At 38.0% G+C, this 17,323-nt stretch overlaps 1 protein-coding gene across 1 annotated transcript in view; it reads left to right on the forward strand.

The window, feature by feature from the left end:
- zgc:163022 (putative ferric-chelate reductase 1) overlaps nt 1–12,034 on the forward strand; it is a 34,157-nt gene extending 22,123 nt beyond the window's left edge. Inside the window, exons 12-16 of the mRNA XM_037536726.1 lie at nt 22–113; nt 3,922–3,980; nt 4,215–4,352; nt 11,453–11,478; nt 11,705–12,034. Of these exons, the coding sequence (XP_037392623.1) occupies nt 22–113; nt 3,922–3,980; nt 4,215–4,352; nt 11,453–11,478; nt 11,705–11,794 (405 nt within the window). The 3' untranslated portion in view covers nt 11,795–12,034. The remainder of the gene's footprint in view (nt 1–21; nt 114–3,921; nt 3,981–4,214; nt 4,353–11,452; nt 11,479–11,704) is intronic.
- The last annotated feature ends 5,289 nt before the right edge of the window (nt 12,035–17,323 follow it).

The following is a 17,323-nucleotide window of genomic DNA, read 5'->3' on the forward strand; positions in this document are numbered from 1 at the left end:
TGTGTGTGTGTGTGTGAACAGGGAGTTCATCCTGTACTGGGCGTTTTGGTGATGATTCTCAGCCTGGCACAGCCAATCGCTGCCATGTTCCGCTGCGGACCCCAAAATGAGAGGTAGGGGGGTGATGGTATCTCTAAACCACTTGGTAACACTTTCTATGAATGTCACGTTTTTAAGCATCTATACACACATTCATAACAAGTTATACTGCATTCATAAGGCATTATAAACATGGTTAGAAATATTTGAATAAAAATAACACTGAAATTCACTTTATAGCCATGTTATACTTGATAGTGCTGTCACTGTAATTTGTTCCCTCACTGGTTCTAATGTCAAGTACAAGAACCCTTCAATCTGTGAAAATACACTGCACTACACTACAGTACAGTGATGCTGGTTTCTGCTGGTGTTTTATTGGATATGCAGTGTTAAGTCAGTGCCAGGCTAACGGTGGTGCACATTAACAGTGGTGAACATTAACAGTGGTGTACATTAACAGTGGTGCACATTAACAGTGGTGAACATTAACAGTGGTGTACATTAACAGTGGTGCACATTAACAGTGGTGAACATTAACAGTGGTGAACATTAACGGTGGTGCACATTAACAGTGGTGCACATTAACGGTGGTGAACATTAACAGTGGTGAACATTAACAGTGGTGAACATTAACGGTTGTGCACATTAACAGTGGTGAACATTAACAGTGGTGAACATTAACAGTGGTGTACATTAACAGTGGTGAACATTAACAGTGGTGAACATTAACGGTGGTGAACATTAACGGTGGTGAACATTAACAGTGGTGAACATTAACAGTGGTGAACATTAACAGTGGTGAACATTGACTTTCCCACATTGGGTGAAACTCTGATGTTGCTCTAGTTTAAACTCTGACATTTGAAGCCTGTAATGAGCTTTATTGTGTTTTAGTGTTTCAGTAAATCCTTCAGTAAATTCTTCAACTTGAAGCCTCAGTCTAAACCCTGGAGGAGGCTTTAGTCCAGCACGCTCCACTTTACTTAGAGCTGACTAATACAGCTTATGAGCTCTTATGATCTGTTATGAACACTACTTATAATGCATTTTGTTAGCAATGCATAATAAATGTGGCTATAACGTGTAATGCATTTCTTATAAATATTTATAGCCATGTTTATGATTCCTTATGAATGCATTATGACAGGTTATGAATGTGTTTACAGATGCTTACAAACCTGACATTCATGGAAAGTGTTACCAACAGGTTTGTTTGACTTACAAACTGAAAATATGTCAACATTAAATTAACTGTTGTCTTTAAGCCACGGGTTATGTAAAGTGAACAAAAAAAAAAGATTAAAATTAAAAATAAATTTAAAAATGAATGCGTTTCCACTGAACCCTGAATAAATTACACGGATGTTTTTTTCCATCAGCAATTAAACTTTGCTAAGGTGACAACGTCTGTGTTTTGACTCGACTCGAGTCTGATTTATCTGAATTAAGTTCAAGCAACAGATTCTTTTCTGAGTGTGTTCATTCGCCTGAAGTTCATTTCTTTAGTGTTTGCACTGGAGGCACGAGGCTCACGAGGCTGCCTGATAAATGATCAGATCTATAAGGGATCTTTGGCTCCGATACTGCAATCAAGCTTCTCAACAAATGTTCTTCAGGGCATTGATCCACCTCTCTGTGATGCCTGTCTCTTGTACATTTCACGTATTTGGTGATGTTATATATTCTGTGTACTGTTAATTATTAACTAGTGAAATCACAGATGACGTTCCTGCGTTTGCAGGACAATAAAGTTACGTTCTAATTCTGTTCTAATTCTATTCCAATGTAGTTAACAAATAATAGATGCTTTTTTCCCATTAGCATCATAGAAACCGCATGTCTAAAACACCAAACTCGACTCAAATCATATCAAACAGACCTCATCAGGGATGGGTAGTAACGAAGTACACGTAATTGAATTAAGTAATCAGGATATTAAAAAGGGATCTGTGTTGTTACAGTTACAGTAAAAAACAGTAATCAGATAACACGTACAACGATAGGGTGATTACTAAAACAGTAAGGCAAGAAAGGCGGGGAAGGGTGTTGTTAGGCACGACATGAAGTGGAGTTAAACCCACCTTCCCTGTGATAAAATCACTGTAACGCACGGCCTCAAGTGGCTTATTGCTGTCATAAAACAGCAGCTAACATAAAATCTAAGAAACTGTGTATTTTAATATCATTCTTTAAGTTATTATTAATAATAAAAGACAAGTATTCTGTCAAGAAATGTAGTTCTGTTAGAGTAGTTAATTGTTTACATGGGGCAGTCATGGGGCAGTTGTGGGCTGGAGGTTAGGGATCCAGCCTTGTGACCGGAAGGTCGCCGGTTTGATCCCCAGAGCCGACAGCACATGACTGAGGTGTCCTTGAGCAAGACGCCTAACCCCCAACTGCTCCCCGGGTGCTGTGGATTGGGCTGCCCACCGCTCCGGGCAAGTGTGCTCACTGCCCCCTAGTGTGCATGTATGTGTGCTCACTAGAGTGTATGTGGTGTTTCACTTCAATGTGGGTTAAATGTGGAGGTGAAATTTCCCCGTTGTGGGACTAATAGGATCACTTAAGCAACCACTACCTTTGGTAACTAAACTCTCAGCTCTTATTTAGTTGCTTGTAAAATAAGTGGCTTTTAAAACTCGTAGGACGCGTATTGGTTTGTGTGGAAACACTGAAATGTTAGGGACGTCAATGAATGTCACCGCAAGCGGAGCAGCGCACAGATATAAAACCTTATGAGCCAGTACAGGCCTTTTATGGATGAGGGGTCTTAAAAGACGATTTCTAGCAGACTGGACTTTAGTAGAAAGCTCAGAAAGGGAAGTCACCTATAATCTACCATTTAGCTTCATAGAAGACTGCAGTTTCGTGTTAGACTCGTGTTAATTCTTGCTGAAAAGGTCTTCTTGAAGTGATAATCATCTTTATTTACATGGCTTTAAAAAGTAATGAAAAGTAATCTGATTACATTATTTTAATATGATAAAATATGAAAATGATCCTTGGGATTATATTACAGATTACATTAACAGGTAATCAATAATCTAATACATGTTAACTCTCCCAACCATGCTGGGAGGACTAGCAGCTCCTGCTGTTTTTAGCTGTGGTGTACTTTAGTCCAGGTGTATCAATGACAGCAAGATGCAAAATACGGGGGGTCCTGGGGGGTCCGGAACCAACTGATTAACCTCTTGCATCCCCTGAATGTGACAAAATCCAAATTATGATGTTATATTATTATGTTACAGTATTCTTAACTAACTACAGTTGCAGCTCTGCTCTGCCTCAGGGTGGCGGTGTAGCAGATCAGTTCACCCAGTTGGTCCGTCATAGTCTAGAAACCGCAACTCTGCGCGGATTCCTCTGAAAAATTTTACAATGAGCTGCAGCAGATCTGTAAACCTGAAAACTCGCCCAGTTTCCGGGGAAATTGGAGTGAAGAGCGACTGTTCCTCATTTCTCACGCTGAAGACAGAAGAGGAGATGAGGAAGATCTCAGTTACTGTGAGGAAGAGCGCAGAACCACACTAGAACAGAGACGTTACAGAAGAGGAGATGAACAGACATTTACTGATGTTGAAGCATCAGCGTCGCTATGGCGAGGGAGTTGGCAGCCAGCTAACACTGGAGGAACCAGACAACGTGGAACCCCCCAAAATCCAGGGGGTATTTCACACAGTGGAAAACACCGTCTCCAAAGGGTGGGAGATGATTTCGAACATAGTTAGCATCATGCTATTTGGTGGGGTATATACTCTTGTTACCTGGTAGCCTCATAGCTCCAGTGTTAAACTACAGAAGCAAACTTACACCAAACAGCTGAAATTTGAAACGCACCATCTGAACTTAACTTGTTTTGTTCTTCTTCACCTGTAGGAGGTACATTTTTAATTGGGCGCACGCCATCAACGCCCTAGCCATTAAAGGACTGGCAGGTATGAAAATGCAAATAAAGCGTTATTCCTATTATCACTGTGAGCACGTAGTTTGGGATTACTGTGATATTGCACATTGGAAGTGTAGTGAGCATAAAGCACTTTCAGAAATCTTTACAATAACAGGTTAAAACTGGTTTTAATAATGAGGATTCAGAGCCGGGGGCGGAGCCAGAACTGAGATGCCTTTTCTTATCTCTATGATATGTTTATCATAAGTCGTTCTCTCTGCAGTGGCAGCAATCTTTACAGGCCTAGCGCTGGTGGACAGTTCTGAACAGCAGTGGCTTCCAAAGGTTATGGGGGGGTTCGTGGCCTGGGAGGCATTTTTCTTCTTACTCCACGACTTCCAACAGAGAAAGAAGAAAAAAGGTAAAATCTTCAGCCATTTGCTGTACTGGAGCTGAATTAATATCAATAGAAAAGTTTCTGTTGCTCTATTAGCATGAGGGGGAATTCAACACACTGCAGATTCATACTGGATTAAAATCGCTCCACAATTATTACAGTCAGACTGTAAAACTACACACTGCAGATTCATACTGGATTAAAATCACTCCACAATTATTACCGTCAGACTGTAAAACTACACACTGCAGATTCATACTGGATTAAAATCACTCCACAATTATTACAGTCGGACTGTAAAACTACACACTGCAGATTCATACTGGATTAAAATCACTCCACAATTATTACAGTCAGACTGTAAAACTACACACACTGCAGATTCATACTGGATTAAAATCACTCCACAATTATTACAGTCAGACTGTAAAACTACACACTGCAGATTCATACTGGATTAAAATCACTCCACAATTATTACAGTCAGGATGTAAAACTACACACACTGCAGATTCATACTGGATTAAAATCACTCCACAATTATTACAGTCAGACTGTAAAACTACACGCTGCAGATTCATACTGGATTAAAATCACTCCACAATTATTACAGTCAGACTGTAAAACTACACACTGCAGATTCATACTGGATTAAAATCACTCCACAATTATTACAGTCAGACTGTAAAACTACACACACTGCAGATTCATACTGGATTAAAATCACTCCACAATTATTACAGTCAGACTGTAAAACTACACGCTGCAGATTCATACTGGATTAAAATCACTCCACAATTATTACAGTCAGACTGTAAAACTACACACTGCAGATTCATACTGGATTAAAATCACTCCACAATTATTACAGTCAGACTGTAAAACTACACACTGCAGATTCATACTGGATTAAAATCACTCCACAATTATTACCGCCAGACTGTAAAACTACACACTGCAGATTCATACTGGATTAAAATCACTCCACAATTATTACAGTCGGACTGTAAAACTACACACTGCAGATTCATACTGGATTAAAATCACTCCACAATTATTACAGTCAGACTGTAAAACTACACACACTGCAGATTCATACTGGATTAAAATCACTCCACAATTATTACAGTCAGACTGTAAAACTACACACTGCAGATTCATACTGGATTAAAATCACTCCACAATTATTACAGTCAGGATGTAAAACTACACACACTGCAGATTCATACTGGATTAAAATCACTCCACAATTATTACAGTCAGACTGTAAAACTACACGCTGCAGATTCATACTGGATTAAAATCACTCCACAATTATTACAGTCAGACTGTAAAACTACACACTGCAGATTCATACTGGATTAAAATCACTCCACAATTATTACAGTCAGACTGTAAAACTACACACACTGCAGATTCATACTGGATTAAAATCACTCCACAATTATTACAGTCAGACTGTAAAACTACACGCTGCAGATTCATACTGGATTAAAATCACTCCACAATTATTACAGTCAGACTGTAAAACTACACACTGCAGATTCATACTGGATTAAAATCACTCCACAATTATTACAGTCAGACTGTAAAACTACACACTGCAGATTCATACTGGATTAAAATCACTCCACAATTATTACCGCCAGACTGTAAAACTACACACTGCAGATTCATACTGGATTAAAATCACTCCACAATTATTACCGCCAGACTGTAAAACTACACACTGCAGATTCATACTGGATTAAAATCACTCCACAATTATTACAGTCAGACTGTAAAACTACACACTGCAGATTCATACTGGATTAAAATCACTCCACAATTATTACCGTCAGACTGTAAAACTACACACACTGCAGATTCTTACTGGATTAAAATCACTCCACAATTATTACCGTCAGACTGTAAAACTACACACTGCAGATTCATACTGGATTAAAATCACTCCACAATTATTACAGTCAGACTGTAAAACTACACACTGCAGATTCATACTGGATTAAAATCACTCCACAATTATTACAGTCAGACTGTAAAACTACACACACTGCAGATTCATACTGGATTAAAATCACTCCACAATTATTACCGTCAGACTGTAAAACTACACACTGCAGATTCATACTGGATTCAAATCACTCCACAATTATTACAGTCAGACTGTAAAACTACACACTGCAGATTCATACTGGATTAAAATCACTCCACAATTATTACAGTCAGACTGTAAAACTACACACTGCAGATTCATACTGGATTAAAATCACTCCACAATTATTACAGTGAGACTGTAAAACTACACACGCTGCAGATTCATACTGGATTAAAATCACTCCACAATTATTACAGTCAGACTGTAAAACTACACACTGCAGATTCATACTGGATTAAAATCACTCCACAATTATTACCGTCAGACTGTAAAACTACACACACTGCAGATTCATACTGGATTAAAATCTCTCCACAATTATTACTGTCAGACTGTAAAAATACACGCTGCAGATTCACACTGGATTAAAATCTCTCCACAATTATTACAGTCAGACTGTAAAACTACACACACTGCAGATTCATACTGGGTTAAAATCTCTCCACAATTATTACAGTCAGGATGTAAAACTACACACTGCAGATTCATACTGGATTAAAATCACTCCACAATTATTACAGTCAGACTGTAAAACTACACGCTGCAGATTCATACTGGATTAAAATCACTCCACAATTATTACAGTCAGACTGTAAAACTACACACTGCAGATTCTTACTGGATTAAAATCACTCCACAATTATTACAGTCAGACTGTAAAACTACACACTGCAGATTCATACTGGATTAAAATCACTCCACAATTATTACAGTCAGACTGTAAAACTACACACTGCAGATTCATACTGGATTAAAATCACTCCACAATTATTACAGTCAGACTGCAAAACTACACACTGCAGATTCATACTGGATTAAAATCACTCCACAATTATTACAGTCAGACTGTAAAACTACACGCTGCAGATTCATACTGGATTAAAATCACTCCACAATTATTACAGTCAGACTGTAAAACTACACACACTGCAGATTCATACTGGATTAAAATCACTCCACAATCATTACAGTCAGACTGTAAAACTACACACTGCAGATTCATACTGGATTAAAATCACTCCACAATTATTACCGTCAGACTGTAAAACTACACGCTGCAGATTCATACTGGATTAAAATCACTCCACAATTATTACAGTCAGACTGTAAAACTACACACTGCAGATTCATACTGGATTAAAATCACTCCACAATTATTACAGTCAGACTGTAAAACTACACACTGCAGATTCATACTGGATTAAAATCACTCCACAATTATTACCGCCAGACTGTAAAACTACACACTGCAGATTCATACTGGATTAAAATCACTCCACAATTATTACCGCCAGACTGTAAAACTACACACTGCAGATTCATACTGGATTAAAATCACTCCACAATTATTACAGTCAGACTGTAAAACTACACACTGCAGATTCATACTGGATTAAAATCACTCCACAATTATTACCGTCAGACTGTAAAACTACACACACTGCAGATTCTTACTGGATTAAAATCACTCCACAATTATTACCGTCAGACTGTAAAACTACACACTGCAGATTCATACTGGATTAAAATCACTCCACAATTATTACAGTCAGACTGTAAAACTACACACTGCAGATTCATACTGGATTAAAATCACTCCACAATTATTACAGTCAGACTGTAAAACTACACACACTGCAGATTCATACTGGATTAAAATCACTCCACAATTATTACCGTCAGACTGTAAAACTACACACTGCAGATTCATACTGGATTCAGATCACTCCACAATTATTACAGTCAGACTGTAAAACTACACACTGCAGATTCATACTGGATTAAAATCACTCCACAATTATTACAGTCAGACTGTAAAACTACACACTGCAGATTCATACTGGATTAAAATCACTCCACAATTATTACAGTGAGACTGTAAAACTACACACGCTGCAGATTCATACTGGATTAAAATCACTCCACAATTATTACAGTCAGACTGTAAAACTACACACTGCAGATTCATACTGGATTAAAATCACTCCACAATTATTACCGTCAGACTGTAAAACTACACACACTGCAGATTCATACTGGATTAAAATCTCTCCACAATTATTACTGTCAGACTGTAAAAATACACGCTGCAGATTCACACTGGATTAAAATCTCTCCACAATTATTACAGTCAGACTGTAAAACTACACACACTGCAGATTCATACTGGGTTAAAATCTCTCCACAATTATTACAGTCAGGATGTAAAACTACACACTGCAGATTCATACTGGATTAAAATCACTCCACAATTATTACAGTCAGACTGTAAAACTACACGCTGCAGATTCATACTGGATTAAAATCACTCCACAATTATTACAGTCAGACTGTAAAACTACACACTGCAGATTCTTACTGGATTAAAATCACTCCACAATTATTACAGTCAGACTGTAAAACTACACACTGCAGATTCATACTGGATTAAAATCACTCCACAATTATTACAGTCAGACTGTAAAACTACACACTGCAGATTCATACTGGATTAAAATCACTCCACAATTATTACAGTCAGACTGCAAAACTACACACTGCAGATTCATACTGGATTAAAATCACTCCACAATTATTACAGTCAGACTGTAAAACTACACGCTGCAGATTCATACTGGATTAAAATCACTCCACAATTATTACAGTCAGACTGTAAAACTACACACACTGCAGATTCATACTGGATTAAAATCACTCCACAATCATTACAGTCAGACTGTAAAACTACACACTGCAGATTCATACTGGATTAAAATCACTCCACAATTATTACCGTCAGACTGTAAAACTACACACTGCAGATTCATACTGGATTAAAATCGCTCCACAATTATTACAGTCAGACTGTAAATCTACACACACTGCAGATTCATACTGGATTAAAATCACTCCACAATTATTACCGTCAGACTGTAAAACTACACACGCTGCAGATTCATACTGGATTAAAATCACTCCACAATTATTACCGTCAGACTGTAAAACTACACACTGCAGATTCATACTGGATTCAAATCACTCCACAATTATTACAGTCAGACTGTAAAACTACACACTGCAGATTCATACTGGATTAAAATCACTCCACAATTATTACAGTCAGACTGTAAAACTACACACTGCAGATTCATACTGGATTAAAATCACTCCACAATTATTACAGTCAGACTGTAAAACTACACACGCTGCAGATTCATACTGGATTAAAATCACTCCACAATTATTACAGTCAGACTGTAAAACTACACACTGCAGATTCATACTGGATTAAAATTACTCCACAATTATTACCGTCAGACTGTAAAACTACACACACTGCAGATTCATACTGGATTAAAATCTCTCCACAATTATTACTGTCAGACTGTAAAAATACACGCTGCAGATTCACACTGGATTAAAATCTCTCCACAATTATTACAGGCAGACTGTAAAACTACACACTGCAGATTCATACTGGATTAAAATCACTCCACAATTATTACAGTCAGACTGTAAAACTACACGCTGCAGATTCATACTGGATTAAAATCACTCCACAATTATTACAGTCAGACTGTAAAACTACACACTGCAGATTCTTACTGGATTAAAATCACTCCACAATTATTATCGTCAGACTGTAAAACTACACACTGCAGATTCATACTGGATTAAAATCACTCCACAATTATTACAGTCAGACTGTAAAACTACACACTGCAGATTCATACTGGATTAAAATCACTCCACAATTATTACAGTCAGACTGTAAAACTACACGCTGCAGATTCATACTGGATTAAAATCACTCCACAATTATTACAGTCAGACTGTAAAACTACACACACTGCAGATTCATACTGGATTAAAATCACTCCACAATCATTACAGTCAGACTGTAAAACTACACACTGCAGATTCATACTGGATTAAAATCACTCCACAATTATTACCGTCAGACTGTAAAACTACACACTGCAGATTCATACTGGATTAAAATCGCTCCACAATTATTACAGTCAGACTGTAAAACTACACACACTGCAGATTCATACTGGATTAAAATCGCTCCACAATTATTACAGTCAGTCTGTAAAACTACACACTGCAGATTCATACTGGATTAAAATCACTCCACAATTATTACAGTCAGACTGTAAAACTACACACACTGCAGATTCATACTGGATTAAAATCACTCCACAATTATTACAGTCAGACTGTAAAACTACACTTGCTGCAGATTCATACTGGATTAATATCGCTCCACAATTATTACAGTCAGACTGTAAAACTACACACTGCAGATTCATACTGGATTAAAATCACTCCACAATTATTACAGTCAGACTGTAAAACTACACACACTGCAGATTCATACTGGGTTAAAATCACTCCACAATTATTACAGTCAGACTGTAAAACTACACACTGCAGATTCATACTGGATTAAAATCACTCCACAATTATTACAGTCAGACTGTAAAACTACACACAGCAGATTCATACTGGATTAAAATCACTCCACAATTATTACAGTCAGACTGTAAAACTACACACACTGCAGATTCATACTGGATTAAAATCGCTCCACAATTATTACAGTCAGACTGCAAAACTACACACTGCAGATTCATACTGGATTAAAATCGCTCCACAATTATTACAGTCAGACTGTAAAACTACACACTGCAGATTCATACTGGATTAAAATCACTCCACAATTATTACAGTCAGACTGCAAAACTACACAAACTGCAGATTCATACTGGATTAAAATCACTCCACAATTATTACAGTCAGACTGTAAAACTACACACACTGCAGATTCATACTGGATTAAAATCACTCCACAATTATTACAGTCAGACTGTAAATATGATTTCTGAATGTACTGCCTGTATCTCACAGCCTACATATTCAACCAGTTGTGCTTTCAGACATGTGAACAAATGTTCTAAATTACACCAACACTTCTTTTCAGATGTCATGGATCAGGACTCAGACCGGGTAACTATTTGAATTTATTTTCATTCATGTTTAAGTGTTTAAGTGACTGCTTATGAACTGTCGAATTAGTATTCATTTTAAGAGATTAAAATGCTGAATTCAATGCCAAAACTCATTTAGCGTCCAGTATAACAAAACATCAATGAGAGGTGATCAAACCTTGTATACAATTAATGCAGTGATAAATATGAAGCATCGAGTGATTCATGAATTTGTTTCTTGACAGACGAGAACAGAAAGTCTTCTCTTGGTCACATTCTTCCTCGGAAACATCGCCTTCTTGGTGGCTTTGCTTGTTGGAATAGGCAACTCGTAATGTCTGGCAGATGAGGACCACCTCAACCAAATCCAACTCAAATGTGCAATTTCCTTTTACTCTGAATAGAAACTCAGGAATTCTGTTTGTGCTGTAGTGGAAAGGGGTTAATCTGCTCATCACGATATGTTATGAGCTGCTATGATATTATTTCTGTATAGACCTGGGAGTTTAACAGTAAATGGTCTTAAACGCTGGAGTTAATGTAGAACTGCTGATTCACCCTTTAACCATGAAGATCAGCGCAGATGGCTTGTCACCATAGCAACACAGACACCAATCTCACCCAGCTAGTAGCTAATGAAACAGCAACGAGAGAGAGGTTTAAGACAAACATTGATAATTTAGAAAAGAATTGACTGATTAGTGTTTATAATAAATCCAGCTGTTCTGAAACCTTTAATCGGCAACGAGAAATTGACAAACACTAAAAAGTTGCTGGAGTCAGGTTCTCATTCGCCAGCTTCTCGTTCAATTTTTCGACCTTAAATGATGCAGCAGTTACATTCTGGCACCATTTAAGGTGGAACGGGAAAATTCTAACAAGAAGCTGGCGAATGAGAAGCGACTTCAGCCTCATAAAAATTAAACATTGAGGAACATATTATGAGACAATGTTCCACTTTTGAGGAAAATGTTCCTGCCAGAGATGTGAGAAAAGCAGCTATAGCTGAGTTAAAGCTTAAAGCAGAGCAGAGCCAGTCTGAGTTTTTGTTTATATTCTTTAGCCTAGTTTATATGGTATTTTCTACAACATTAGCACATATTGAGACAAGCTGGTAAAAATGCAGATATAACGTGGCTCCCAAGGCGGTTAGATTTTTGTTGAAAGGACAAAAGGGCTCTTCTTAACAGTTAGGCTGCGACTCCTGATCTAGCATAAATAATGAGAACATACATTTCTTTTTTTTGACATGTTTATGTCATTTAAGTCTGATGCTTGATTGTTTACTTTACTATATAAATACAGTAAAGGAAGGACTGGAAAGAGCTTCTGTGGGTTACAGTTAAATCCCAATGATCAGTTTTATTTTTGTCACAGGACAGTAGGACAGGGGGTCCAAGCAGGGACAGAAAATGAACCAGGATTGTAAGATGTGTTACATCACTATATATTGCATATATTTTATTAGGGGACAAGTGATATAAATAACACTGGTGAATGTGGATGAGCTGGAATGTAATGATTGTGCACTTTGGGGTGACGTGGAATAACACTGCTATGATTTGGAGTGGAAAATGGCAGGAAAAGGGCAAACAAAGGCAACGCTGAGATGGGACGCTCAAACAAAGCAAAACTCTTTTCAAAAGGATAAAATTAGAGAAGAATGTGAAAACAAAGACACCTCTTATCAAGTTTTGAGAGGACAATTTATTCTTTGTACTCTCAGAAATTAAGGTCCTAAACTGTCACTGGGGTGGGACCCTCAGGGGAACATCTCAGTACCTTCAGTCAGGGAACATAACTGAGCCATAATCCACTGAAATGATCTGTTCTAAGGTGGACTGACTCCACACACCCCGCCTTGCCTCCAGGCTTTTACTCTACTGCTCTGTTTTAAATCATTTGGTTATGAAAAGGTCCAAATACCAACTTTTCACCTGGAAAAGCTGATTTAAGGTTTACAATCAGACCTTAAAACCACGGTAGAACTGATTTCTTCTCATTCTTCAAGTTTTTGAAGATCTTCTTTATGCACATTTGGATTCCAACTTCTGCTGTTTTTTATTTGTACTGTTCTGTTGTTCCTCTCTTTATTATTCTATTAGTACCATTTCATGGTTTTGCTATTCTGTTGCCACTTTATGATTATTTAACTCTTGTGTAAATAATTCATTGTATGTCTATGGTTATTAATTTAAAGCCAAATCTCTTCACATGAATAATACCACTAATGCTACTCATCATAGTAGCAATAATTACATTTATATGGCACATTTCATGCATAAACATGCAGCTCCAACTGCTTTCTAGTATTTTCAAAACAATAAAACAGTAAATAAAACAGAGTCTGACAAAAGTAGAATATAATTCAAAGAAAATCATGTTTGTTAAATGAACGCAAATGTAAATGAACTTAAATGTTCATTATCTGGGCTAATTCTGACCTTGTTTTAGTGGAGAACTCCACCAAATTATCAAAAGATCGGCATAAATAAAGCACTGAAATGTAAACAGAGCCATTCAGAGCGCTTTGGTGTGAAATGCTCTGTTCTACAGAAGCTTGCACTCAGAGCCGTTCACAGTGGTGGTGATGGGAACCAGACGTCCCCCTCTAAAAGCTCCTCACAGAAAATTCCTACATGAACTGGTTCTGAATTCACTGCCTGATGACTGAGACGCTGTTTTATGAAAATTCTTAAGAAATAGCCGTGAGGCAAAATACTCCCCCCAAAAAACTTAGTAAATAAAATGTAAATAAATAAAAATAGAAAGTAAATAAAATCTCTATATCTGTGTTGTGGTCATGGCGATGCCTGGTTCCCATCAGCACCACTGTAAAGACATTTGAACTATTTCACACCAAACTGCTCTGAATCTGTCTGTTTACATCTTAAGCACTGAATTATGGAAAACTGGTGGCGTTGCTCTTTATCTCCCGCAGGGCCACCGTAGAGCCTAACCTCCCTACAAACTGAAGTTTGTGGAACATTGAGAATTGATCTTTTTTGAGGGTTTATGTGATGCAGTACCTATTTTGTCCACCTGGTGGCCTCAGCACTTCACTCAGGAACTCTGTAGAGATGAGCTGGAGAAACTGAATGATAAGCCTTATAAGGTTTGGCAGTATTTTAGGATTTAATGTTGATTTCATTGTGCCATCAACACAAGCAAGTGCTGTGAAGCTGTATTTCTCAGGAACATTCCAGAGGAGCTTTCAAACAGAACCTCAAAGGGATACGTCAGAGCCTTTCAACCTGTCAATCTGTAGGTGTTAATGTTGATTATGGTGAAATGTTTCCACGTAAGACAGAAATGTGGCTTATTAAAAACTCATTTATAACAGAAGACGTTGAATTCCATGAATAAACTCATTTTCACGACTTCTTCAGTCAGTATTTATAAATGAAGCTGTAAATCTGTGTAATGGGTTCTTTCAGAGACCCTAGTTTTCCAGAGGGAAAGAATTTGTGGAAATTTACGGGATCTGGGATACTCAGGCCCAAAGTGAAAGTAACCAGAACTGCTCTTATTTACTGTAAAAATCACTCCATTGCTTCATATGAACAGGTTTGTTAAGCCATTCGCTCAGCCTGTCTCCTCCAACACCTGAAACTGAAACTGAAACTCAGAGATGCCTAAAATAATAGTCACATATTTCTTTTATTATAACTTTCATTCACATCTGCCCACTGACTTCTATTGTAGACTTCTAGTGTAGTTGGTTTTCAGTTAAAGGGGAAAACCAACTATTTTCCTGAGTCTGAACTGTTCACAGTGGTGGTGATGGGAACCAGACGTCCACCTCTAAAAGCCCCCTCACTGTGAATACACTGCCGGATGCCTGTTTTATGGCAGTACGTTTTTTGGCTTACATTGTATTTTAAAATCGTCATGGCGACCCCTGGTTCCTATCACCACCACTGTAAAGACATAGGAGTTTCTCCACAGTGAAGTATTTCACACCAAACCACCTCGAATGACTGTTTACATCTCAACCACTGAATTAGGAGGAAATCTCAGAATTGCCCCTTAACAAGACGCTGCAGCAGAGACAGCAGCTGTTCACCACCAGCAAGCCCACAGGTTTTCTTTTCGATATGTAATCTTGCTGTAGTGTTGGTTTAATTGAATTTAGTTTCATTTAATTCTGAAGGTTTACAAAACTGGTCTACGTCCTTCTAAAGAAAAACATTGAACCGTATGGAAAAGAGCCTGGAGAAGAACTCCAGCCGTAAAGGGGACTGTAAAGCACAAGAGGTGAGGTCTGAAACTCACCGGCCGCATTTTGAAAGATACTTACAATAAATGAATTGACAGTGTTGCAATGATCTGTTTAAAATAAATGCCACTTTATAAAGTTAATGCGACTGAATAAATGGACGCGGTTCTTCATCTCTGAATAGAGCATATTACTGACTATAGTTCTGTAATATGACCATCACTATTTTGTGTATAAGTAGGAAACTGTGAATAAGTATAACAACTCCTGCCCTACCCCTAATTTCCTCTATTTTTGCATATTGAACAGACTAAACGGTTTCAGATCCTCAAACGAAATGCAAGACAAGTCAACGAGAACATTATGAAACACAAAACCCAGTTTTCAAAATTATCATTTCATCTACTGAAAAAACAGCACCCCAAACGATTCGTGTGGTTGGAGGTCAGCCTTTCACATCACTGTGGAGGAAATTGGGCCCACTCCTCACTCAGGAGGTGTTTGTTGCATAGAATACACAGTTTGTTTGAGATGACCCCAGAGATGAAAGTAGATAATAAAATAAAAAATTAAATTAAATTAAACTGTGTCCTCTGACTTTTAACTCACCCTGTATATATATATATATATATATAACACTTTACTGAAGAAGGAAAAAACCTACTTTACTTTTAATGTAAGTCAATGGAACCAGACGTCTTTGCAAGTCTTTTTTGGCCGTTTCCTTTGGGCCATTCACCATGAAATTCACACACAATGTACAGAGCAACAGGCTTTTTCAAATTACATCAAAAACTGAAAAACAAAAAAAACGGAGATATGAGCTTTTGTCCCGACGCCAACAATATGTTTACATTTATGGCATTTGGCTGACGCTCTTATCCAGAGCGACTTACAATTTGATCATTTTACACAGGGAGGCCAAGGTGGTGTTAGGAGTCTTGCCCAAGGACCCTTATTGGTATAGTGTAGGGTGTTTGTCCTGGTGGGGGATTGAACCCCAGTCTACAGTGTAGAAGGCAGAGGTGTTAACCACTACACTAACCAACCACATGTTCATACAGATGTGTACACAGACATATGTGCTCTCACTAAGGACTCAATCTCCCAGAATCCTCTGGGAGATCAAATGACCTGTGCACCACTCACCTCTGATAGATCACCTGACAGTCTCACCACCAGAGCCAACCGATCACAGTTCTTTCTTGCCTGAATTTTGATGATTATCACCTGTGTCGGATCATGTCGTCTTTACAGTAGTGTTTTTCTCAGCAATCCACAAGGAAGCAGAGCGCCATCTCCTGGCTGAATGGCGGAACACAAAGTAAGACAAAATAGGAATTGCTGAAAAGCTATTAGAGCACCTCTGACAGTGCCAGTTAGAGGGCTGAACCGCTCATTTAAGGTCCTGAAACGGCTTTTCAATGGGTTTTTGTGAGTTGTCCAGAAGTGAACCAGTAGCCTCAGATCAGACAATCAAGCAACCGTCAATAATGGCAAGTCAGCCAGGCCCTGAAGAGTGAAGTATCACCACCTCATCGTTTTACTGCTGGTATGAAGTTCTCTTTGTAATAGTGGAATCATGAACACTGTATTTATCTGTGGTGAGCAAGGCCTGCTTTCCTTAGATGTTCATCTGGGTTCT

The sequence above is a fragment of the Pygocentrus nattereri genome, chromosome 3, assembly GCF_015220715.1.
Source record: "Pygocentrus nattereri isolate fPygNat1 chromosome 3, fPygNat1.pri, whole genome shotgun sequence".
Lineage (NCBI taxonomy): Eukaryota > Metazoa > Chordata > Actinopteri > Characiformes > Serrasalmidae > Pygocentrus > Pygocentrus nattereri.